The following is a 24443-nucleotide window of genomic DNA, read 5'->3' as shown; positions in this document are numbered from 1 at the left end:
AAAAAAAATCGGACAGGAAAAAAATCACCCTTTTAAGATTTCAGAGCAAATAAATATATTGAATATCATTGAGAGGCTGAAATATGCCAAGATAACATTTGTTTGTCACCCAGCCCTAAATCACACTTTTTTTTTTATAAGAACAGGTCTTTCTTGCTCTTAGAATGTCCATTTGTATCCAAAACGATGTCTGAGATTAGATAAATGATTCCTTTTGTTAAGCAATGCTGATTATTTAACTCTGGCACTATTTTTCTGTTTTTTTATGACTCTTTCTTCATCTTTCTTTCTGTCTTTCCTCAGTCCATTCCTTATCAGGGGAAAAGGCACAGGATAACCGCTATACACAACCAACCAATCAGCAGCTCCGCTCTCACAGAATCCCCTCCCTCCATGTGCCCTATCACCACAGCAACCACCTTAAAGCCCAAAGTTCTGTCCAGCTAACAAATCACCAGTGAGTTTCCTAAAGTCTGACATAGCGACAGCAGCACAAACAAGCAAAGATTTATGGCAGCAGTTTGAGCCATGACTCTGAGGGCTCTACTCTATGTAGGGAATATTGGAAACACTCCAGTGTGGCAATAAGTCTCTATGCCATCATTTTTCACTTCACGGCACTCCGAGTTCAATCTCGATAATTAGATTTGGGTTTTTTATTTTATTGTCTTTTTAGAAATGTTTGATTCAGCAGTTTGAAGTTTGCTCCAAAATAGACTGAAGAGTGTGCTGGTATGTATCCTAGAGTGTTCTGCTCTGCAAAAAAGACCAGCATTAATCACCATTATCTATTAATAAAACTATAACCCTTTTGTGTGTTTCTGATGGTTGAAATACTTGCCTATCTACATCCACACACACACACCATTCTTGGCAATGCCGGAATATTTTAATTTTTTTCTCTAAACCCTACGTGTTTTGATTTGAACTCTAACAGAGACCAAAAATATCTTTATAGCCAGTATCAGCAAAGTACCTTCTAAACAACATGAGACTAATCTTGATTAGCCAGACTTTCAGCATAAGGTCTTGTCCACATTCAAGCTTATTTCAACAAAGACTACTGGATAAGCATGTTTCTGTATGGTTTGTTGTTGGAAAAACAAAGCTGTATCAGTTCTTTTTCTGCTTTCACATGCTCTATTTTTGTTCATAAACAAAGCGCAGGTCAGATGTTGCTTCCTGATTCTTACACAGATGAATGATCATGTTGTGTGGTGGCTATTGTCTCTATTTTAGAGAGGCTCTTCAGTCCCTACAGCAGGAAGTGAACTTACTGAAAGAAAGACTAGAGGGAAGTCCAAGGCATTCGAACCTTGCCAGCCCTATTGGAGTGCCCCCATCTGCCACGGAGGATATCAGGGATCACGCACACCCACTGACCTCCACACCTCAGTGGCATGGTTTAAGGTAGCATTCACTCTATTCACTCACTCATTGCTCTTTAAATATATTCTATAAATTAAGGTGCAGTGTTGCTATTTGATCTTATGCTATTCATTTTTTTTTTTTTTTTAATATTTGATGCTTCAAATTTAAGTAATGTTTTCAAGTTATAGGAATCATATTATTCTGGTACGATTACAAGTGATTTGCCAAAAAAAAACTAAATGCACTCCTTTCTTCCTAGGCATTTGGAGAAATCGGTGATCAGCAGGCAGAAGGAGAGGGGGAGGAATATAGAGAAAGAGATAAAAGAGAGAGAAAGCAGACCAAGACCTGCCATGAGGCAGAGATCATCGTTACCTCAGTATCGGCCTAAAACAGATCTGAGTATGTTCACCTAAGCACATTTCTGTCACTGTCATGTTTGCAATATTTAAGTGTATCTATTGTAAACATGCCCCTTATTAACCCCAGCAGTTGCTGACTCAAAGCACGCCCAGTCTGAGCCAAAATCATTAATATTAAGTCACATGCCAGTGTCACCCATAAAAACATCAAGAGGAAGAAGACGATCCAGAGCAGGTTTTGGACATCTCTTGGACGACTCTACCAGTAAGAAAATATGTCAGTCTTTATGTAATAGGGGCGATAATATGGCAGTATTGGTAACTTAACACTTTTCAGTGTGGTTTCTGAGGTTTTGGATGCATTTTGGTGAGTCTCCTTAAAGGGATAGTTCACATATTTATAGAGGTAGATGGATATATTTATTTTACCGATTAATCGGTGCTGATAGTTGCTTTTTTGGAACTATAGGTTATTGGAAAAATTCTATTGCAATAGTTGTCTATAGTTTTTTCATCATTTCGTCAATTCACAATGTTGGTGTCCGGTGTTTCGGGCTTGTTTCTACTTAAAAGTCCTATGTTATGCACCAAATCTTAATTTGTTACTATTGGGATTTTGGTTGAACAATAAACAGCATTTGGAATTGTATTCATTTTTGACTTTTTTGTCTTTGCCCGCCATTGTAAAGAATGAATAAGAAATTTTTTTTACATTCTAAAAATCGATTCTATAAATCGATTTTATAAACTATCAGCTGATTAATCAGTTAACGGCCTTTTCCACCACCTTAATTAACGTATCCACAAAAATCCACTATCGGTCGACCTCTAATGCTTTACTTACCCTTTTTTGTTGTTCCAAAACCAAATGACTGTCTAAAAATCTCAGAAATCATTTATTTATTTCATTAGGGCAGCAGGCTGGCTCATCTGCGGGCAGATCAGATGAGAGTGATGAAACAGAATCGAGCCGAGGGCCAGAACCTGCCTGCCCACACTGCTTGTCAGCGCATACTGCTGGCTCTACACGTAAGCACCCTCCCTTCTTCCTAATAAAGTAGTCTGAATCCTGAGCTCACCATTTCATTTACTGTGCATTATTTTTGCCCTTCTGTCTTCCTGTCCCATCCTGTCTTTGTAAAGGACCAATGAGGAGCAGAAGTTCACCACGTCTTACCCAGACTTATTGTAGCCATTGTCCATTGTGTGGTGCTTTACAGCCCAGTCAAACCAGAGCTCAACAACTAGGTTTGATACTATATAACTCATAATTATCTGTTAGAGTGTGTGTGTGTGTGTGTGTGTGTGTGTGTGTGTGTGTGTGTGTGTGTGTGTGTGTGTGTGAGCGTGTATTTATCACTTTGTGGGGACCAAATGTCCCCATAAGGATAGTAAAACCCGAAATTTTTGACCTTGTGGGGACATTTTGTCGGTCCCCATGAGGAAAACAGCTTATAAATCATACTAAATTATGTTTTTTGAAAATGTAAAAATGCAGAAAGTTTTCTGTGAGGGTTAGGTTTAGGGGTAGGGTTAGGTTTAGGGGATAGAATATAAAGTTTGTACAGTATAAAAACCATTATGTCTGTGGAAAGTCCCCATAAAACATGGAAACACAACGTGTGTGTGTGTGTGTGTGTGTGTGTGTGTGTGTGTGTGTGAGCGTGTATTTATCACTTTGTGGGGACCAAATGTCCCCATAAGGATAGTAAAACCCGAAATTTTTGACCTTGTGGGGACATTTTGTCGGTCCCCATGAGGAAAACAGCTTATAAATCATACTAAATGATGTTTTTTGAAAATGTAAAAATGCAGAAAGTTTTCTGTGAGGGTTAGGTTTAGGGGTTGTGTTAGGTTTAGGGGATAGAATATAAAGTTTGTACAGTATAAAAACCATTATGTCTATGGAAAGTCCCCATAAAACATGGAAACACAACGTGTGTGTGTGTGTGTGTGTGTGTGTGTGTGTGTGTGTGTGTGTGTGTGTGTGTGTGTGAGCGTGTATTTATCACTTTGTGGGGACCAAATGTCCCCATAAGGATAGTAAAACCCGAAATGTTTGACCTTGTGGGGACATTTTGTCGGTCCCCATGAGGAAAACAGCTTATAAATCATACTAAATTATGTTTTTTGAAAATGTAAAAATGCAGAAAGTTTTCTGTGAGGGTTAGGTTTAGGGGTAGGGTTAGGTTTAGGGGATAGAATATAAAGTTTGTACAGTATAAAAACCATTATGTCTATGGAAAGTCCCCATAAAACATGGAAACACAACATGTGTGTGTGTGTGTGTGTGTGTGTGTATGTGTGTGTGTGTGAAATGTGACTTCTTCAGAAACAAAGTCAACTTTTATTTATTTTTTTGTTAAGATTATAATATGAAAACTTAACTTTTTTCTTAAAATATGAGTATTGTTACAGGTAAGAATAATGTTGATTCTCATTTTTGGTTATTTAGCAAATCAGGACCCAGTCTTCATTCCCACAAGGAATCAGCCTTTAAGATCTCAGGACAGAATAGGCATGAACGTGGCAGTGGCTCCTCCACCTACAGGTGGTGTTCCTGTTGTCCCATATGTGCCAGTCTATCCTTCAACTCTGTAAGTAACACAAAAAGCTGATGATTTATTTACAAAGACTCTTCCGATGCAGCTGCTGGGACAAAGAAAAATGATTGAGAACACCGTTAAGGGGCGGTCACACAACATTTTGCACTCCCATTCAAACGCATCCAAACGCAGAAGACCACAAACGGTCTTGCTCATGCAAATCAATTTTGTACGACGCTGCGTGCCAAAGATCAAGTTTGGTGAACTCCGAACTAGAGGTCAACCGATAGTGGATTTTGCCGATACGATAACTAAGATGGTGGGAAAGACCGATAACTGATTAGTCGGCCGATCGTTTTTAAAATCTATTTATAGAATGTCAAAAAACATCTTATTTTTCATTACTATGGCAGGTAAAGACAAAGATTCCACAATGAATAAAATCCAAGATGCAGTTTAGCGTTCAGACAAAATCCCTATTATAACCAGAAAAAAATGAAGATTTGATTCATAACACAGAAATTTTAAATAAACAAGTATAAACAATCCCATGATTTTGAAATGATGAAAAAACTATCTGCAACTATCAACATATCTTAGTCCATTGCATTGTCCGAAACAAAATGTGGGTGCTCAAAGCCTAGTGTGACCGTGACCTTAATGAAAAATCTTCCTGTCAAAGGTTGTGTTTTACAAATGGATCATCACAGTTCATTCTGCTATCTAACAAATCGTTTTTTCTAGAGTTAATAAATCAGTGTGGGAGATCTGTATAATTTACTGTAGATTTGCGCTGTATGGCCAGTCACCTTTTGATGGTGTTTAAAAATAATACATAGTACTCTGTTTCCCTGCAGTTACGTTTCCAGCCCGGTAGCAACACAGGCCTACTCACAACCCTTTAACATCTCAGTGAGTCACTCTAGAGATGAAAGTTTGGGGGACAGAGGTCATCGCAGACGCTCTCTCTCTATGGACCATCAACAGCGTTCTCTAAACAGCTCTCTAAATCGTGCCCTAACCGGAGCTAGGAACATGAGACGGGTCTCGAATCACATGGCTCACTCTCTTGCCTCAGGACTGCAGAATGCAAGCTTCCTCACCACATCCTGCACTTACTGACTTTTACGTTAACATTTATTCATTAAGCAGATGTGTTCATAATAATAAGACAGCTATCTCTCTGCTTCACAGTTGTGTCCCATGACAGAAAGGATATGTGTTCATTATTATTAGTTTACATATTAAGTAGTTTGGCTGTGATGGGCAGACATGCACTCTCTGACATGGGAATCTAATGTGAAATGTCTCAGGTGAAGTGCTGCCTTACAAAATGGTAGCTGTGTTATGGCAGCTGCAACATTCCACAAAAGTTTGTACATATATTAGCTCAAATTTTTTGGGAAACTGAAGCCACATTTATTAGTTATTTGCTCTGATTATGATTAGTTATGTGCATTAGGTGACAGAAGTTTTTCTATTTTGTAATACTTATTTTATTGTTTGTCTGATGATTTAAAGACACGGTTAGAGCAGGAATCTTCAGGAAAGCGGTTCTCCAAGGTAAATGTCAAAGACATTACATTTTACAAAATGTAGTAAAGATCAGAGTAGTTTAAGATCAATTTTAATTATTTTGTGTTTTAGATTTATAGAGCTGTAATTTTATAAATTTGCTACTATAAAATTACTCTATAATGTTCAGTTACATGTGTTTGAATTTGTGTATTTCTAAATAAGGAATTGAATCTTTGTTGCAGGTGTTCGTGTGTAGATAAAGTGGTGAGAGCCAGTTACATTCATTATTGCTCATTCAGAACCCAGTGATGAAGGTTGGTGACTAATCCAACAGTCCATGCCACAAAATCACCCAAATTTCCATACAAATCATTCTTTTTGTTCAGTAAATCTAAGCAACTAGTTTTACCAGAATACACTGCCGCTAATTCAATTCGGGATCAGAGCCATCAAGGAAACCACTTATGGAGCATGGAACAAAAATGCACTGATTCCATATTTGTAATGGAAGCATATTTATTAGACAGCCTTAGTACATCGGTATACTTTATACATGAAGTATACTTCAGTTTGTGCTTCAACACTCGCAAACATAGAATTCCGATAAGTTCAACAGGTTTAAGACTACGTTCTTTTTTATTGATATTCTCTGAAAAATAAATTTAATAGAAATCAATTCAGTAGACACAGTTAGCGTTATACAACAGCAAACCAAAATAAGGTAAGAATTAAATATAAAAAAAATAGAGCGAGAACCATATAAGCGTTTGCATCACAGAAAACGCTTAGTGCAATATACAACCTGTCTGCCAGAATAATAAAGAGGAAACCAAATGTTCAAATGGGGGTTGCGTTTGCAAAGCCATTCAACAGTGGAAGATATAGCATTGCACCATAAATAATCAGACATACAAACAATGGATAGATATTACCTATTTTTTCCCAGTTTATCACTAGAGCTACAGCTAAAACATCAGAAACACAGTGGCTTTACATAGGCAAAGGAATGTTTTACTACTTCAGTTAGAAATTTGCACCAATTAACAGCTGAGACAAAAAACAGTAACATATGGCATATATAACAACGCGCTACTCAGTGCATGGCCCATTTAAACATCGTTTACTAACCAATGATAAAGACTAAATCTGACAAGATACAATACTGAAGTACAACTGGCCCTTTTTTTAATTCTTTAAACATTTGTGAGCGACAGCCTTCTTGACACTAAACCATGAAGTCTCTGCAGAATGAGACATGAAAATAAAAGGATGCAGAGATAAAATGCTCCCAAAATCGTGACTGAAGGAAGGGTGACATCTGCAATCTATGTACAGTGTCTCTTTCACTTTTTACTCCTTTGTTTCCTTCATCTTTACCACTGAAGCCCTAGAAGATGCTTATTATTTCATTTTTACACATCTTAACACAAGTTTTCATAATTTACTTTTCAGAGTCAAAAGGGAAAGACAGTAACGTGCGTAGCATGCACACCAAAAATGAGACCACATCTAAACCCAAAGCTTCTAAACTTGGCGGCAGTTTAGTCTTCAGCATAGGAAGTGATATGCGTAATCTTACCTCACTGGTTCATTTGCATACAAACCAGTCCCACACCCACCCACCAATAAACCATTAAAAAACACACTGCGTTAAATAAGGAACAAACGCAAAGGGATCTACCATTTACACATTCTACCAGGTTCCATAACATACAATATTACATTTGGTGCTTTCAGGTTTTTAAATGGCAATTGATAATTAAAACTCAGTTTGACAGTCTAATCACTTGCATCCATTGTAACATAATACTTGCAATTATTCTTTTTTTTTCCCAACATACTATAAATATATATATATATATATATATATATATATATATGTATATATTATCACACACACATACATGTGTGTGTGTATGTGTGCGTGTATATATATATACACACACACACACACAAATGTATAGAATATTCTCTTGTTTTTGTTTTTTTACTTTCAAGCAAGATGCGTACACAATTTATATAGGAGCTGGTTCGATTTACAGGTTAATGGACAAATAGGGAGAGGGGGTGGGGGGGGGGATTGTGATTTTAGCTTGTCTGCTCTTCATCGGGTTTGTTCATGGCCTTGAGAGTGTCGAGGAGCATGGTGGGGGAGACGACATGGGTGGAACCTGTATAGACGAGCATCAAGAGGAGAAAAGATAAAAACTCATTAGTTCTAAACATACAAATAGATTAACTATAAAAATGTGTTTTCAACTGTCATACAGTATATGTCTAAATACTTGACAATTAAATGCCAATTAAAAATAATACAATAAAACTGGGCTATTCAAATCTGGTCCTGCGTTTTGCTCCAACCATAATCAAACACAAATGATCATGCTTAAAAGGCTGGTATGTAAAAGCAAGGTTAGAACTAAAATCTGCAGGATGGTGGCCATCTAGGAACAGAGATAAATAGCCCTGCAATAAACTCTAATGAGTTGACTATGTTTATTAATGTATAATAATGTATAACAATTTTAGAATTTATAAAATGTATAAATAAAATGTTAACATTTGGTTAAGGAAAAATGCATGTTTAGAATGTATTAAATACAAAATGGTATTCACACTAACTTTAAAAACGAACATTTATTTAAAAGTGTGTGTGTGTGTAAAATATATTTTAAAATTTAACTTTTTCTCAAAATAATTAAAATAATAAAATTCATAAAGAATGGACTTTGACTCTTTAGATATTCAGCTGAAGACACATTTCTAACACCTATTACAGACATGTTCAAATTAACCCAAACATTTGTGCTACAGGGCCACCAAAAAATATCATTTATGTGGTATAGTACCAACTGAATACCCATCCCGACTGAAATATCCACTGTTTATTGGTTCCCTGTATAACAAATGTTTTAATTCTACTCCCTGTTAAAATTAGGCAAAACTGCCTAATTTTTAGCAAAGCTGCATGTAATTGCAATGCATTAAAAATCTAAAGCGATAAAAGCAGCTTGTAATGAATGTAACATTAACTTATAGTGTAGGGCTAGTAGAACCATCAAAGCCTGCCTACAGAAAGAGGTTGAATTAAATCTTCAAATTCTACCTCATTGGATGCTGAAAGAGTACAAATGAATATGTAATGCATGCTCAGTTAGAGTCAGCCTTAAACTAACTTCAACCTTGCCTGATTTTGACTTTGATATTGTCTATGGGGGCAACAAAATTCAAACATGCAGCTTTGCTAGTTATCACTTCTACATTGTGATTTGTGGCTCATTGACTAGATGAACAGGTCTAAACTAAACAAAAACAAAAATAAAAACAGAATGGAAAGATTATTTTCAATATGGCTGGAACAGTCAAGAAGTGTTTAATGTTGCAGTATGGGTTAGGACTGGCATACTGCACATGGTGAGAGTTTACAAACACAATAAACCAACAGAAATAAGGGGAAATCAAGAGGGGATATAGCTTTAGCAGGCTGACACTTGAGTAAAGATTATTGATAGGTTTAAGCAATTATCCTTCTTGAACAATGATTTCACAATGGAGTCAGAAAAGTTATTTGGAAGGACTCTATATTACAGGACCATATTGGTGCGCTGTCTTTTGGGGCTATTAGTGTAAAATTACTCTTTGTAACAAGATTTAGAGTAAAGGCAAAGATAACATATAACAGTCAGTTTCAAACATGTTACAATGAGTAATACATAACACTAAATATAGGATACAACCATAAGCCAGCACATGAATAATAGTTTTGTAATATAAAGTGTACCTAAACTTGATTTGGTTTGCGTAGCGTGTATGTAGTGAGATATGTTTAAAGGGGTCATATCACCCTTATGTACATTCCCTCTTTGTAAGTGAAATAACAAACTGTTGGCTGCAATTACATGTTGATCGAATTATAAAACAAACCCTCTTGAAAATAGACTTAATCTTCTCGTTTTTAACTCTGGGATTATTCAAAAGAATATGCAGAGTTGTAGGTTGTAGCCAGAAATGCGTAAGGTTTGTGTAACGAGGTAAAAGGGAAAGGAAGAGGCGAGAACCGGCTTGATAATATAAATTATAATTGAATAATAAACTGAACCAAAAAGACACAAACAGGTGTCGGACAGCTGTCTGTAACTCTCTCTCTCTGATGCACTACTGTCTCTGGTTGGCCTTTATCCCTCTCAGGCTTAATCAGCCTAATTAGGGGCCGGGTGTGCGGAATCACAACCCGGCCCCGCCCTCCGCCCTCCCACAGTTTGAGAAACATTTCCACATTTTATTCTTAAAATGAGTTCTTCTGGTTTACTAAATGAGTATTATATCTATCCTACTTCCTCTGTATTACAATGACTGGGAATGCAAAGTTTCTGAATATAGAATAGTCATCCTTGAAAGTAAATGTGGGCATTCATGTTTATATATATATATATTACACATTTGAAAGTTGTGGACGTTCCAAACAAGTTGGATTTGAAGCTCCGTTTCAATAGAATGCTTTTTGGACTGGAGAGAAAAGTTTTGAGTTCTAAAAGTTAGTGTTTTCATAGTACAAAGACGTCTTTTATATCAGAAGATCAAGAGAAATTTGATTTGTCATGATATGACCCCTTTAATTGTCCACACACTCTGTAATGCATTTAATAGTTAATTTTTTCAGGCATAAAACTATACAATAATATGAAGGTTCTGAATAACCAGGTCCAAAACTAGTTAGTAGCGAAATGTTAGTTGTTGGGGGGGATTTGGTGAAGCGTTAGTGCTAAAGCATATCATAAGAACACAGCTACATTTCAAGTGTTGGCATCTGCAGAAGAATTATATAGAAAGGAGAGCCATTCGCTCTGGCAGAGGAGTAATTTTAACATATTCTTTGCAGAAGGCCAATTTGTCATGTAGATGTGATGTGTGTTAGTTTGAGGAACTGGATTGAGAAAACAAAAGAGACCAAAAAGCAAATTATCCTGCATTGGCATCCAACATCAAATCAATTACCTCTCCAGGAAAAAAAATACAAAAATAATAATAAAGTTAATATGATTGATTGCTTTTGATTGTTATTCAGAAATAATCTGAATATGGTGAGTCTTGAGGGTAGATTAAATCTGCGGGAAAACATAGAAAATCATATTTGGGAGGTCAAATGGAAGTAGCCCTTCCTCATCGGAAGAAGACGCACTACTGAATTAAAAAGCGCATACTTGGGGAAAATGCAGTTTAATCCACCCAGCTGAGAGGAATGCGGAAGTCAACCGGGATGGAGTCCGGACCCCTACTACATTTGTCACTTAAGAAAAGGCTCCGCCCACCACAGTTCTGAATAAGGCATTCAGCCAGCCAATCTTTTCACTTTCGTCAATGGGGTCGGATAGGTATTGGCTGGTACCAGGGTGGAGCCTGAGTGAGACTGGGGCCGGACAGCCATCCCTGAGGCATGGTGGCATTTGTAAAACGGTAGAATGTGGAAGTAGGAGCAACGAAAGAAAGCCCTTGTGCTGTGGAGATTCAGAAAGGGTTTCTTTGTTAGGCTGCCTTTACTTTGTCAGTGAGATTTCTCTCTTTCCACCCTTCCCTCTTTCTGTCTCTCACTCGTCTGAGGGTTCAGGTTCCTCAAAGGCTACCCTAGTGGATTCTTGGAAGTCGGGGTGCCGCAGGTCCATTAGAAATTTGGTGGGGGTGAGCGAGTGAGTAGAACCTGAGGAGGAACAAAGGTGGCTTCACGCTTAGAATTGATCTCACACTGCACCTTACTTTCTTTCACCACCTTTCATCTTTGAGAGGGGAAAAAAGAGGGTTAAACAACCAGTCTCCACCATCTGTAGAATTTGATGGTCACAGATTTTCTCGAGGTTTTGTCCTAGAACCCAGAAAACAATGATTTTGGAAGCTCTTGGTTAACGTATTAGTGATTGAAGCCACAAAAACTTGTAAACCTCCTTCAATCAAGATTCGTAATTGGAATTACAGCCAAATGGATTTTCTCACTGAGGTCCTTCAACAGCATTAGTCATCTCTAATAGCGATGATGACCTCATGCTTGGACAAAGTAGTATAACTCCAGCAATAACATGGATTGAATTTGAAATTTCTCATTACATTTTTTTATTCCCTACGATTGAAGATATCATTCAAAACAAAATACTTTTTTTTTTTTTTAATGGAAAATGACTAATAAAGAGCTCTTTCTTGGCAGCATTTTGCATTTCATTATTCATTTCTAAATGGGCATCCACACTAACAGAGATTTGCAATGACAAAGTGACCGGAAGTTGAAATGTTATCCATCGCCTGACACAGCAGTCGAGTAGGAGCGATTATTAGCATCCAAGAGGACAGTGACTTGGGCGATCACAAACTATTTATTTACCATTTGAAACTATTAGAAGTGTGAATGCCAGCTAACATTTATATGTTGGCTTCCATAGGCCTTAGTTAAAAAGACAATCCTGATAAATAAACAGAAGTACATCTTTAGCTTAATCACACACACACACGTACACACACACACACGAGACATACACACAGAAAAAACTTACGAACATAGACTTATGAACACAGCAGAGGCTCACAACTGCACAAAAAACAAGACAAGAGCACAAGAAATATATACAAGACAGATTCCCAGTCTGGGATGTAAATTAGTTAGTTACAGGTAGCAAACATCAAAAACAAATGCATAAATAAGGCTAAAGGGGATCAATCTTAAGGCTTTAAAGGGTGGTTGCTTGTAAACTGTGGAATTTAATATAGCCATTGTTAATGGTATCCTGTGCAGACTCACCAATGATGGCCTCCCATTTGCTGTTTGCCTGTGTGACTTCATAGGCACAGCGCATCTCGCTAAAGGACATGCCTCCGAGGATGAAAACCATGATGCGTGGGCCTGTGCGGTACTCTCCAGGGGTTTTATTCTTGTGCCAGTGGCCATATCGGGCACTGCCATGGGAGGGACACAATAACAGGCAAGAATCATACTTAACATCAACTTTACAGTACAGTCTTCAAATATTTGTAGTTTTGTTTTTAAACCAAAAGATTCAAACATCATAGAAGTGGGACATCATTTGAAAGAATTGGTTGTCGCAATACCATTTATTGCTTACCAGTGGCATTAGTTAGAGGATGCACGTTTATAGAATTAAATTGCTTGCTTCCACCATTAGAGTTTGATCAGAATCTGGATCAGAATTTCTATCCTGCAGGTACATTCGTTTTAAATGGTCGATTTCAGACCAGATGTAGATCAGTCAGTTAATCATTTCACTTTTGTAATTGATGGAGTTTGATCATTATTAGGTGGTCGACTTCATGCAATGCTGCGCAGACTGATCGGCGCCTGACTTGAAGTAGTACATGTAATTAGGAATTTTTCCCAACTTTAGTGTCAACTTTAGTGTCATCATGATGTATGACATCAAAGAACTTTAGATTAATTACGTAACACCGGTTCTCTCATAACAGAATGAGGTATCACAGCAGACATCCCTCCTTGCATAGGCAAGGGGAAGAGTGTGCTTAGAATGTCATTTCAGATCATTACAGCTGTTATTATAGGGAAGAGGCAGGCTCCTTTAACAAGCTGTGATTGGTCTGCCCTTCGGACAGGTGTGGTGTTATTGGAGTTTCAATGGTCTGTCATGCCTGAGGCATTTCCCATAAGATACCATATGTTTGAAAAAGAGAACCACGAGAGCAAGTCGAGATCAGCCAGCTAGCTCGGCTGCTGCAGTTGCCCCAATGCAGCTGCGAAATCTCTGATGACAACACTGCAGGTACAGGTACAGGTAAATTTCGGCATCAGCAGTGTGCTCGAGCTCTGAATGCGCACAGCCCAATTTTTCTAACTGTACCTCTTTGAACATGCAGAATGCACATGTGCCTGTAATTATTTGCACTAATTAGTGGGTCCACAAGGTGGCAACACTCACATTTGAGCAATTGCTGTCACAAAAAAGCGCTTGTTTCACCCGTAAAAAAAACAGGAGACGAAAGTAAAAACAAGAGTTTGGGGTATAAAGAGGTCGGAAGATGAATGCATTTGTAAAACTCGAGGCTGAAGAAATATAAAGACATCATTATTTTTGTAAAAAAAAAAGGGAAATAGTCAGTATCTCATATCAGTTGTAGCGCACACGCACCAAACATCTGTGTATGCGCACAGTCAAATTTGGTATATCTTGTAGGGATGTTCGATTCTATCTTTTTTGGAGTTGACTCCGATTCCTGTCTCTAGATGTAAGAGTTGAAGGAATTAATTTATTTTTAGTGAGGACAGGGTCGAGATTCAAGCCCGTTGCCAAGGGTGACCATTAGGGGGCAGTGCCTTCCCTAAAAATTACTTGTCAGGCATGAGGATAAATATCCCCAGGACTTTTCAACTGTATTAGCTTTTTTAATCCAATAATTTTGATTGTTGCTTTGTAATAATTCTGCAGTTTTCTGTAACTGCTGGACTAGGATCAGTCTCACCAAAACCCAAACTATTAGTGGGGCTGGAAAAGATGACTCTAAATAAGCACCTGCGTCTAACTGAAACCACATCGCTTGCTGTGTGTATCTGCAGAGAAAATGTAATAATTCTTATATATATATGAGTGTATACAATTTTTATAAAAGTAGTGAAATTCATGGAGTAAAACATATTTATTAAATTATGGTAGCATTAAAACGAGTTCATCCCTAATTACACAGCAACCGTTATAATCAAATCAAGCAAGCCTACACTCAGATGACTCTAGAAAATAATGTATTCACTAGATATATCCCTTGAACATGTGAAGCATTGCCTACTGGATTTTATTGAACTCCCTAAAACTCTTCAAGTTGATGCCGATATTGTCAGCAAGACCGCAAGGTATGCCAGGTGCAAGCAAGGGCAGACTTGGCACTAGGTAAAGGTAGGTATCCGCCTAGGACCCCCAGAAGCCAAGGGCCCCCTAAAAATACAAATAATGTGCTTTTTTATCATTAATGCTAAATAACGTGCTGACATTTTAAATATCACTGTTGCAACACCGATATGATTTATATTCCTGTTGTTTTCAGCACCGTCAATGCAAGCAACCACTTTCCCCCTCAGATCAGGCTGTAGTGGAATATTCCAAGGTTTTATGCATCTACACATGTTCGTAAACAGGTGAATGTTAGTAAGCAGCTTTCTCCACAGCAACGCCGGCTTGTGATGCACAAATGGCTTGCATGCACAGCGTGAGTCTCGTAGCACTTTATTAGTGTTTAGCCTCCCCTTCAGCTGATGAAATCACACTGTGTGATGAAATGAGAAAGGATCCATGAGAAAGGATTACATCAAGATGTAGATTGGAATGCAGGTGCGAAAACATCACTCACTGCTTCTCTCTCACTGTTGTATGCGTGCTAGTGATAAAATATTAAATATAACAGTATACATTTAATTCAAGGACAAGTTGATAGAGAAAAAGTGAATTAAGAAACAGGGAGAGTGAGAAAGAAAAAGGTATTGTAGTGATATACTGTAATTATATTTCATAGTAGCCAGAGTGTGTTTTTATAACGTGTTATTATTAACTCTGAAATATCTGGAAATAAAGCAAATCAACAGAGAGTAAAATAGTGAAGTCTTCCTCAGATGCCATGTGTGTTGTTTACATAAGCGTTGCAGGAAAATGATGTTGCTGTGGAGAAAGCTGCTTACTGATGAAATGTATACGGGAGTAGTGTACGCCGCCTATACAGTGCATGTAAATAGGAACGCTGTTTCCTCGCAATAAGCAACTTTTTCACAATAAGCCGCTTTCTGGTGTCCATGTAACCACAGTCAGTGATATCTTTCAGGACGTAGGAATATTTTCTCCATACCATTCCATAAAAACTTTTTATAATAATAATAATAATAGACCTTTTTCACTTTTTTTGGAATGCGGAAGTACAATTTTGCAGGGTAAACTTCGACAGCGGTGAATGGGAGACCACAGCAAATATTATTTTCACTTACACATTTGCTCAAAGAGCAAAAGAAGAAACCCACTATTACATTTGAATGACTTTCCAGAAGAAGAAAAAAATAGAGAGCAGTGGATTAAGACAGGTGGGAGAAGATGGCAAAATTACTGTCACTCTCTCAGCAGCTGTAATTGAAACCCCCTCGCAGCCGAGGTAATTCATTTTTTAAAACTAATTCCAGGGTAATATAACACAAAGCATAATGTTATAAGCTTGTGTTTAAAATGTTTAAAACAATTATCATATAAAAAAGTTTGCTAGATTTATGCTGCTAAATAAGGCGGAAATGCGTCATCACAGTCTGTGAAAAAGGTCTATAAAAAGGCTTTCAGCACTATAAGAGCAAATGGACCAAAATGTGCCTAGGCCCCCCAAATCACAAAATCCGCCCCTGGGTGCAAGTGTGATTTCGCTGCATTCAGCTTTTAGGTCTATATATATTTGATGTTGGCTGCCATGCCAACGGAAAACAAATCATGCATATGTTCTTGCTCTATTCACTTAATTATCAATAAGGTCTGTATGTTATCATGAACAAAGTATAACTGTTTGAATTAATCCAGTTTAGAGACATTTCACATTTTACCTTGAAATGCCTGTTAAAAACGTCAATCCCTTGTTTCTGCCAATAACCACGTTTAAAGAGGGAAAATAACATACCTTACATACACATGTAGGTGATTTTCATTTAATTTACAAATAGAAACTAGACAAATTGAGAAACGGGCTGGGTACAAAAGTTATGAATCAAAGAACAAATCATCAGTAGTATATAGTGGAGAGCAAAAATGACACCGATAAAACCAACATCAATTTACTTCCCAACCACTGCCCCATGCATTGATGTAATGCTAGAAAGTTCTGAAAGTTTCGTCTTTTGAAGTCTGTCACACACCCTCTCTCTCTTTAGGACGCACATGCATTATCTCTCACTCAAAAGCACATGATGAATGAGTGTCCCACCTACATGTGTGTGTAAAAGGTATGTGACTGGTTCTTAAGAAAGCCAATTCAATGATTTGAGCCAATCACAACATCCTGTTCGAAAAGATACAGAGTCGATTGAACAAAAAGTACATTTCTATCTAGAGTCAACTCCGATTCAAAGGCTTTGTCTAATACTTTGACAGGCTCGCGTTCGACTGTGTGCAGATGCTAGTATACTTTGGGCTTTATTCGTAATTGTCCAGACGATCCGATGATGTGCGGAATGGCATACTACCCATACAACTTCTGCCATATCATAACTTTTTGTTTTTCTTCATAAAAACAATTCAAAATTATTCAAAAAGACTCCTTTTATTATTATTAAAATAATATAGGCTTACGTCATACACACAGGCACTGTATTCAAATGAAAAGAGTTTCAGGTTATTATACTGAATGTAAAATTCAATCTGGATTTCTATCACATCCACTTCTGCTGCAGTAAACAAAGCAAACATTGCACAATCTGCCATGACTGATGCAAGTTCAGAACATGGCGGAAAGCGCTAAGTGTCTGGCTTGATGGCTCCCTTTTCAACTCTTCCCCCGACTGCAACCTGCAGATCTCACCAATTGGTGAGCGAAGTTGAAGTCAAAAGCACCTATTGGCTGGTTCCATTCAAAGCTGGTGTCTGAGCGAGACAGAGGCCGGTCTGGTGGCGTCTTTCTATTACTAATCAGTCAACCAGCCATCCTCATGTCTCACACCATCTGTCCTCCATGGTCATTGTATAATAACATGGGAATCGCTTTGAACAGGTGATCTGGAGTTCAATCAATACTGACACAATGGTACCCAGAGAACTAATACAGGCACCACCTGCTCTCTTGCACTAGGAGCCAGGGACCTGCTTCGTCTCTGCAATTTACTGGAGCTGTGCATGTTTTTTTGCCTATAAGACAGAACCGCATGCTGCGATCATTATTTCTGATCCTAATAGAAATCTCCCAGTTTTTGCTGGTGCTGCTGCTGGGGGTCTGAGCCAAGTGACAACAGTCACTTGAGCCCCCGACATCGCACCACCCACCAATCAGGGTATTGATCTGAATGTTCTCCCCATCCCTCTGTACACAATGATTATTGATCTGAGTTTCTTTTATATTTTTAACTTTTATAACTTTTGCAATACAAAAATACATACACCTGTGCTTTGGGAATGTAAATGTAGTGTGTGTGTGTGTGTGTGTGTGTGTGTGTGTACCTGACTGCAGAAGTGCTGAAGGAAGAGGATGAGCGTGTTGAGATGTACGGATAGTGTTTGGTGTCCAGCTTCTCATCGATAGCATCCTGCAAGATTTACAATTAAGTACGATCACACATTTATACATGCACAGTCACACACAGTCCACCATTTCTTTAAAGACAAGGTTCTCACACTTCTTGATCTAGAACTTTTTTTATATTTTCCAAAACCTTTCTCACAAATTGGACTTCACTATGACATGCAAGCAAGTTTTACTCTACACAATCCCATCAGATGAAATGTTTTAGGGCAGAGCATACTCATATTCATAAAGTATTGTACTTTTTTCTAAACAACCTCAACAACTAATAATTCACTTAATAAGGAAACTATTTAGGATATTAAAGGGATAGTGCACCCCAAAATGAAAATGCTCTCATCATTTCCTTACTTTCATGCCATTCCAGATGTGAATGACTTTCTTTCTTCTGCTGAAAGATTTTTAGAAGAATCTCTCCAGACCTTCCGAGTCGATAGAACAAAAGAGTCTATATCTATCTAGAGTTGACTCTGATTCCATGGCTTGTTAGAGTAGAGGAATCGACTCTTTTGCAGTCCACTCCCCATTCTTAATACTTTGACAGGCTCATGTTCAACTGTATGCAGACGCTAAGCAGCGGATTTGTTTCACGCCACACCTATTATATCGCTTCTGGAGATTTAACCACTGGAGTCTTATGGATTCATTTTATGCTGCCTTCATGTGATTTTTGGAGCTTCGAAGGACTGATCACCATTCACTTACCTACAGAGCTGAAATATTCTGCAGTAGAAAGAAAGTCATACACATCTGGTATGGCACAAGGGTGAGTAAATGATGAGATTTTTCATTTTTGGGTGCACTATACCTTAAAGACTTGTTTTCAGAGACTATATCTTGAATAAAATGCATTTAGTTTTTTGCACTGGCAGATGTTTTCACTTGTTTTTTTCTCTTGTTTAAAAATATTAAAACGATCTGCCAGTGCTCAAGACCAAACACACTGTGTAAACCCTGTTTAGTACAAGCTTTACCTCTATAATGTCCTTAATCAGCGGGGTCCAGCGAGAAAGCTGGTAGGTCTGCTCGCTCACACGCTCCTTACGGTCAAGCTTTTTGCCTCTGCGGAGAGTTGACTGCAGCGTACAGAAGCAAAGGACAAATGTCAAGCCTTTAATAGCAAGGAAACCTGTTTGTAATTGTAGCTTAGAATAGCATATATAGAACTAAAAGTGGAGAGTGTACATCTGTGATGATGGGGACGCCCAGGTGAGCCATATTGGTGATGATCTCACTGTCCTCGGGAGGGATCTGGGCATGTTGGATCAGCTTGTTAAGATTCTCCTCTGTGATCCCTGTTTTGCCCACACACACACACACACACACACACACACACACAGAATTGTTACAAAATGGCTGATCAGGGCATGGGAACACAAGCTGGGGCATAAAATGGCTGCCCATCACAGATAACAGAGCAATCTCTCTAACCGTTTTTGAGGAAGATGTAGAGCAGGATGATGCGGATCTTGTCATAGGTGCTGACGTTGGCGTCAAGCAAGATTGGCACGATGGCCCTCATGGGGTCTTTGATCTTTTCACCCTCTGCATCTGTTCCCAAAGCGAGATCCTGGCAGCAGGGAGACAGGATGCAGTGAATAAAATACAGTATACTCAGCACACTGGAAGCAACCAGTAATAAAAACAGAAAATACCTTTTACATCATTTTAGCATCAATAAATAGTCATTAATGTAATACCTGGTAGTAAAGCTAATCTAATCAAATGACAATCACATCTATAAATAAATAGCAGATTGTCTCTTTGCATAAAGTCATTGTTGTGAAGGAATTGTACTGTTACAAAATGTATTATATTTATTTCATAGTAACCACAATTTAACTGTGGTGTTTGTAGTAAGACCATAGTAACCTGAGGTAAAGTAAACTGATGATTGAGTGTTTCTTCAACTTCGGGCACTTCTAGAAAGTGAAATCTTGTTAAATAGTGTTTTGTCTACCAACAATGTCCAAAAGTCTATGTACATGCATCACATGATATTTGTCATTTTTACATACACTTCTGAAAGTCATGAAGATCACCACCACAATGTAATTTCCACCACATCTCAAATTGTGTATTGTGTTTAACAGAATTCTGTCGTGGAAATAACAGTTTTTATGTTTTTGAAATATATTGGCCAACTCAATTGTCTTGCTAATATCATAGCTATCATTTTTATCTTAAATACAATTAAATAATATTTTTACACTTTTTGCATAATTTATAAAAAATTACAGCTTGACCGGTAATGGCATTTCTTTGGATTTTTCTTTGTTTTCTTCAAACATCACTTGTCTTAAATTTTATCTCAAGCATGCTTTTCACTGATACAGTTGTTGACTTGGTTAACATTAAGTACATTCACTTTTGAAAAAAAACTTTATTAGGGGCAAAATTATTTGGTGTGGTGGAAATGATGTCAAAACTGTGGGAAAGTTGTATGATAGATATAATTTCCGCACACTAAATATTGAAATGGTTTGTGATTTTATTCTGTCTTTAGATTATCGTAGTTTTAAACATGAAATCATTTGTATTTTTATAATGGATTTTTAAATGGAGTTTAAAGTTGAAAGTCTAAAAATTGCCTAAAAGAGCAAAATCCCTACATAAAGGGCACTGGGGAAAAGTGCCAAACATAAATGTTGAAGGCAGCATTTTTAATGTGACCTTCATATAACAAAAAGAAAAATTATTTTGGAATCTGTTGGCTTCAATCAAAATCAACCCCTTCGACACGAAAATTGTCCAAATTTAAAGAAACACTAATTAAATGTTTTATTTATATAACAAATAAAGTTATTTAGACCTCCTGTACTTCATATGTATAGTATATAAGTTAGATAGGTCTGTGTGTAATGTTTATATATGTAGGACCGTGGTCCTGCAAGTCACAATATTTCGTTCCCTTGTATGTCTCTACATACAGAGGAATGACAATAAAGCTCACTTGACTTTATAGTACAGCTTCACATTAGTGCAGTTAGTATCACTATAGCAAACACCATTGATTAATTTTGTTCTGTTCTTTTTGTGGTAGTGACAGTTGGTGTGAATCTGTACCTGTTCTACACGGCACAGCTTGTCCACGGTTCCCTGGTAGTGCTTCATGCAGTCCTCAGCCAACTGCAGGTGGGTAGAGTACTAAACAGACATGGTTTAAGAGTTAACAGAGAAAATTGCACTTTCTAAGAGATGTTTCTACGAGATTGGACATAGTCTCACATGTATCTCTTGTGACCTATCTCACCTTGCTTAGCTCTTTCTGATATTGGGGCATCTTCTTGAGCATTTGAGACAAGTCCCTCATGGTGGTCTGGAGCACAAACATTGGTTAGATAACAATCATGTAGTTAAACACATGCATTGGAATGTGATCAGAAAGAAATGCTTTGACTTTTATGTTACATTGTTTTTTCTGCTTTGTAGATTATAATCTCAGTGTTCTCTAATTGCACTGTCAAACAAAGTGATAGCCAGTGCTGAAGCATTTTACCAATCACAAATTAGCATAATTAATTCTGATTCAAAGTAATGGCCAGCATCATCCAATCACTGCCAACCATGTTGCATAAGACATCTGAACGTGGTGTGTTCTTTAAGACAAACTGTCATGACTACATTTTGATACAAGTAATTAAATAAATTATGAATAATGAAATGAGTGAAATTAACCTTAAAATGTAAAAATATATATATATATATAAGGAAAAAACACTTTTATTTAGAAATGTTTAATTGCTGCCTGCATGAATTTTTTTCAAAGCATATTTTTTCCCCAACTCTTATTTCCAGCTGAAGTTCTTGACATGGGTTTGCGTTTGATTATCTAGAAGAAAAGAAAAGTAAATAAATAAAGTAATAATAATGCCCTCTAACGTGACTGGCTGGACTTTTTTAATTTTTTTTAAATATTTGGATAAAATACTTTTTATTATTATTTAGATTTCATAATTTAGTACAGGCATCGGCAGTTGGGGATTTAGGCATGGGTGACATGGGCAGGTGCCCAAGGCGGAATCTTGCTGGTGGGGGCACGAGGTGCCCACACAGACAAGTGTGAGTCCTGAACTTCACCGGCCATCTCATTTACAATCATGAGATTGTACATTTCCTGGTCATTTTCAAAACAAATTGCAAATTGTATTTGCAATTGCGTTTTCTATTTGTGGACACATAAATTGTGACATAATCCAAATGCAATTGCATATCACATATTACTGTTTCCATTTGCATAACACGAATGTACAATGAATGCCAAATTTAAATTTGAAAAGCAAAGTCCATTTTCCATTGCATTTCCTATGTCTTAAGAGTTATAACCCTGTCATATCGAAATTGCAAAAGCAATTACCCCTTATGCTATTTCCTTCTGCGTCCCATATGGAGCTAGCAATATGTATAATGGACGAGCAGTTCCCTTTGCACTTGCATTTCTGATGCCTTACATCTGCCAATCAGTGTTGGGGGTGTGAGTTTATACTGTGGGGCTTGTTTTCAGTCAGAAGTGATGACAGTCACAATAGAGCAGTTCAGCTTGTAGTCTAAAAACCTGGAAGAGAATTGTCCGTGGGTTCCCTCAGGATTTTCCTATGGGTTTTTATCAAGTGTGCCGCAGAAGCCCTCAAAAGTGAAGCCAAAACGTCTCGATCGCCCCCCCGGTGACTGGTCCTAGTATAGGTCATAAACCCCGCCTCCCCATGTTATTTAACGGGACGTGAGACCAACTAAACAATTAAATTACACTTCACATAACTTTTTTCCAAAGATAGTTTCTGTCATTTACTGTAGTTTCTATCACGTTGATGTAATTTCAAGTGTTTGTTTTCAAAATAAGTTTGTTTTTAGTTAGTTATTTGATGCTATAAAAACGGTTCTGTGACATCATGATTGACAGCTGTGATTGACAGGTTCTCTGAGCAAGTAGTCACTGAAGCACCAACAGACTTTTTTTCAGGATCTTCGGAGGACTGAGGAGTTTGGAGCTTTAAATTTAATATCTAAATTTCTATAATGAATTATTTCACACCATCATAAGTCAAAAGTCAAAAGTGCAGGGGCATGTGCTTGTGATTGATTCAGCGAGAGTGAGGGTGGGGCCTTGATTTCGCGGCTTTACTTCCTGCTCACTACTGCGCAGGTCTGGTCCCGAAATCGCAACTGCGCAGACTCAAGTCCCAAGATGTCGGGACACTGGCGGCTTCAGTTCTCACCAATGGAAAAGATTGAAGGGGCGTCGTCCATCTTTTTTTACAGTCTATGGTTTTTATACTTATGAGTTAAATAAGGTCTGTGGTAAACATTACTTGATGATACGTGGATGCTTTGTTCTACAACATAAATTACACACTGTCATACAGGCACGGATTTAGGAAGCAGAGGCCCCTGGGCACAAAATCTTGGAGGCCCCTCCTCCTCCTCTCCTCTTTTTCTTTTTCCTTTCCTCCTTTTTCTTTAGTTAAAAACAAAAACACCAACTCCATTTCTTGTGATGTTAACTGTGACAGCAAAAGAGATCTATAAATATCTATAAAACAAAAGACAAAATGGAAACTATCACAGAACAAAATCAACAGAATTTATTGGAATAAAAGCAGATTAAAATCTATGAAAATACAGGCTAATAACATAACTAAGAATAACTATAGTCATGTCTGTACAGTCTGTTTTTTTACGGAGAAACAGATGATCAACGATATACTAGGTTGTAACGTGACAGAGGCTGGTAGCAGAGCAATCAATTCAGTGAATTACACTGCGCAAATCAAAAGTAGTACCCACCGGCACCGGACGAAGAAGGATTGACAGTCTCCACAGAATAAAATATTCATTTTATTTTATTTTTCGTGTTCGCATTTATGAGGAAAAAAATGTTACGGACGTGACCGCTCTGAAAGCGGCACTAAAAGTAAAGAATGCTTTAAAACGTTTTCACAGAGACCTCAAACAGAAAGCACAAAGCCTTTCTTTAAAGTGAATTTCGTTTTGTATTCATTTAAATCCTAATTTTAATCAATGTTTCATCAACCAATTCCCTAGATCCGGGCATCTAATAATCAGGGTTTTTAATAAGGGGAAAAGGTAATAGATATGCCTACATTTTGAGGCGGTCAAACTGGTAATGCACGTCACCGCCGGGTCTCTGCCGCCTTCAGCACCTGCTTCGGTTTCGGTCTCAAGCGGAGTCGGAGACTGTGGTGGTGGGGAGGCATTTGAATAGGTGTCTGTCACTCCAGGCGGGCTGGGGTTCTCTGTCTTGTCGTGCTGGTGCTGATGCTCAGGTTCATCTAAAATAGCAAAGCTGGATATTGTGCTAAACTCAGCATCACCGCCGGCGCCGCCAGGCTCTTTATTTTCGTCGAGCCGACTTTTGAAAAAAGTAGAGATGGCT

At 37.8% G+C, this 24443-nt stretch overlaps 2 protein-coding genes across 3 annotated transcripts in view; one reads left to right on the top strand and one right to left on the bottom strand.

Moving 5' to 3' along the window:
• The window catches only part of akna (AT-hook transcription factor), a 37220-nt gene extending 31223 nt beyond the window's left edge, over positions 1 to 5997 (top strand). The window contains exons 17-24 of the mRNA XM_052103948.1: positions 304 to 457; positions 1240 to 1410; positions 1631 to 1773; positions 1864 to 1998; positions 2646 to 2762; positions 2877 to 2981; positions 4189 to 4330; positions 5137 to 5997. Coding sequence (XP_051959908.1) covers positions 304 to 457; positions 1240 to 1410; positions 1631 to 1773; positions 1864 to 1998; positions 2646 to 2762; positions 2877 to 2981; positions 4189 to 4330; positions 5137 to 5401 — 1232 coding nt within the window. The 3' untranslated portion in view covers positions 5402 to 5997. The remainder of the gene's footprint in view (positions 1 to 303; positions 458 to 1239; positions 1411 to 1630; positions 1774 to 1863; positions 1999 to 2645; positions 2763 to 2876; positions 2982 to 4188; positions 4331 to 5136) is intronic.
• A 1697-nt stretch (positions 5998 to 7694) lies between these two features.
• LOC127627524 (syntaxin-binding protein 1-like) overlaps positions 7695 to 24443 on the bottom strand; it is a 42166-nt gene continuing 25417 nt past the window's right edge. Inside the window, exons 12-20 of one of the 2 annotated variants that reach the window (XM_052103946.1) lie at positions 21303 to 21368; positions 21116 to 21196; positions 19481 to 19619; positions 19235 to 19344; positions 19024 to 19125; positions 17968 to 18053; positions 12579 to 12733; positions 11336 to 11492; positions 7695 to 7968 (exon numbers count right to left, since the gene is read on the bottom strand). In XM_052103946.1, coding sequence (XP_051959906.1) covers positions 11383 to 11492; positions 12579 to 12733; positions 17968 to 18053; positions 19024 to 19125; positions 19235 to 19344; positions 19481 to 19619; positions 21116 to 21196; positions 21303 to 21368 — 849 coding nt within the window. In that variant the 3' untranslated portion in view covers positions 7695 to 7968; positions 11336 to 11382. The remainder of the gene's footprint in view (positions 7969 to 11335; positions 11493 to 12578; positions 12734 to 17967; positions 18054 to 19023; positions 19126 to 19234; positions 19345 to 19480; positions 19620 to 21115; positions 21197 to 21302; positions 21369 to 24443) is intronic. The other variant, XM_052103947.1, reaches the window with a different exon arrangement.

The sequence above is a fragment of the Xyrauchen texanus genome, chromosome 34 (assembly GCF_025860055.1).
Source record: "Xyrauchen texanus isolate HMW12.3.18 chromosome 34, RBS_HiC_50CHRs, whole genome shotgun sequence".
Classification (NCBI taxonomy): Eukaryota; Metazoa; Chordata; class Actinopteri; order Cypriniformes; family Catostomidae; genus Xyrauchen; species Xyrauchen texanus.
Note: the sequence above shows the minus strand (reverse complement) of the source record. Positions and strands in the feature narration are given on the sequence as shown.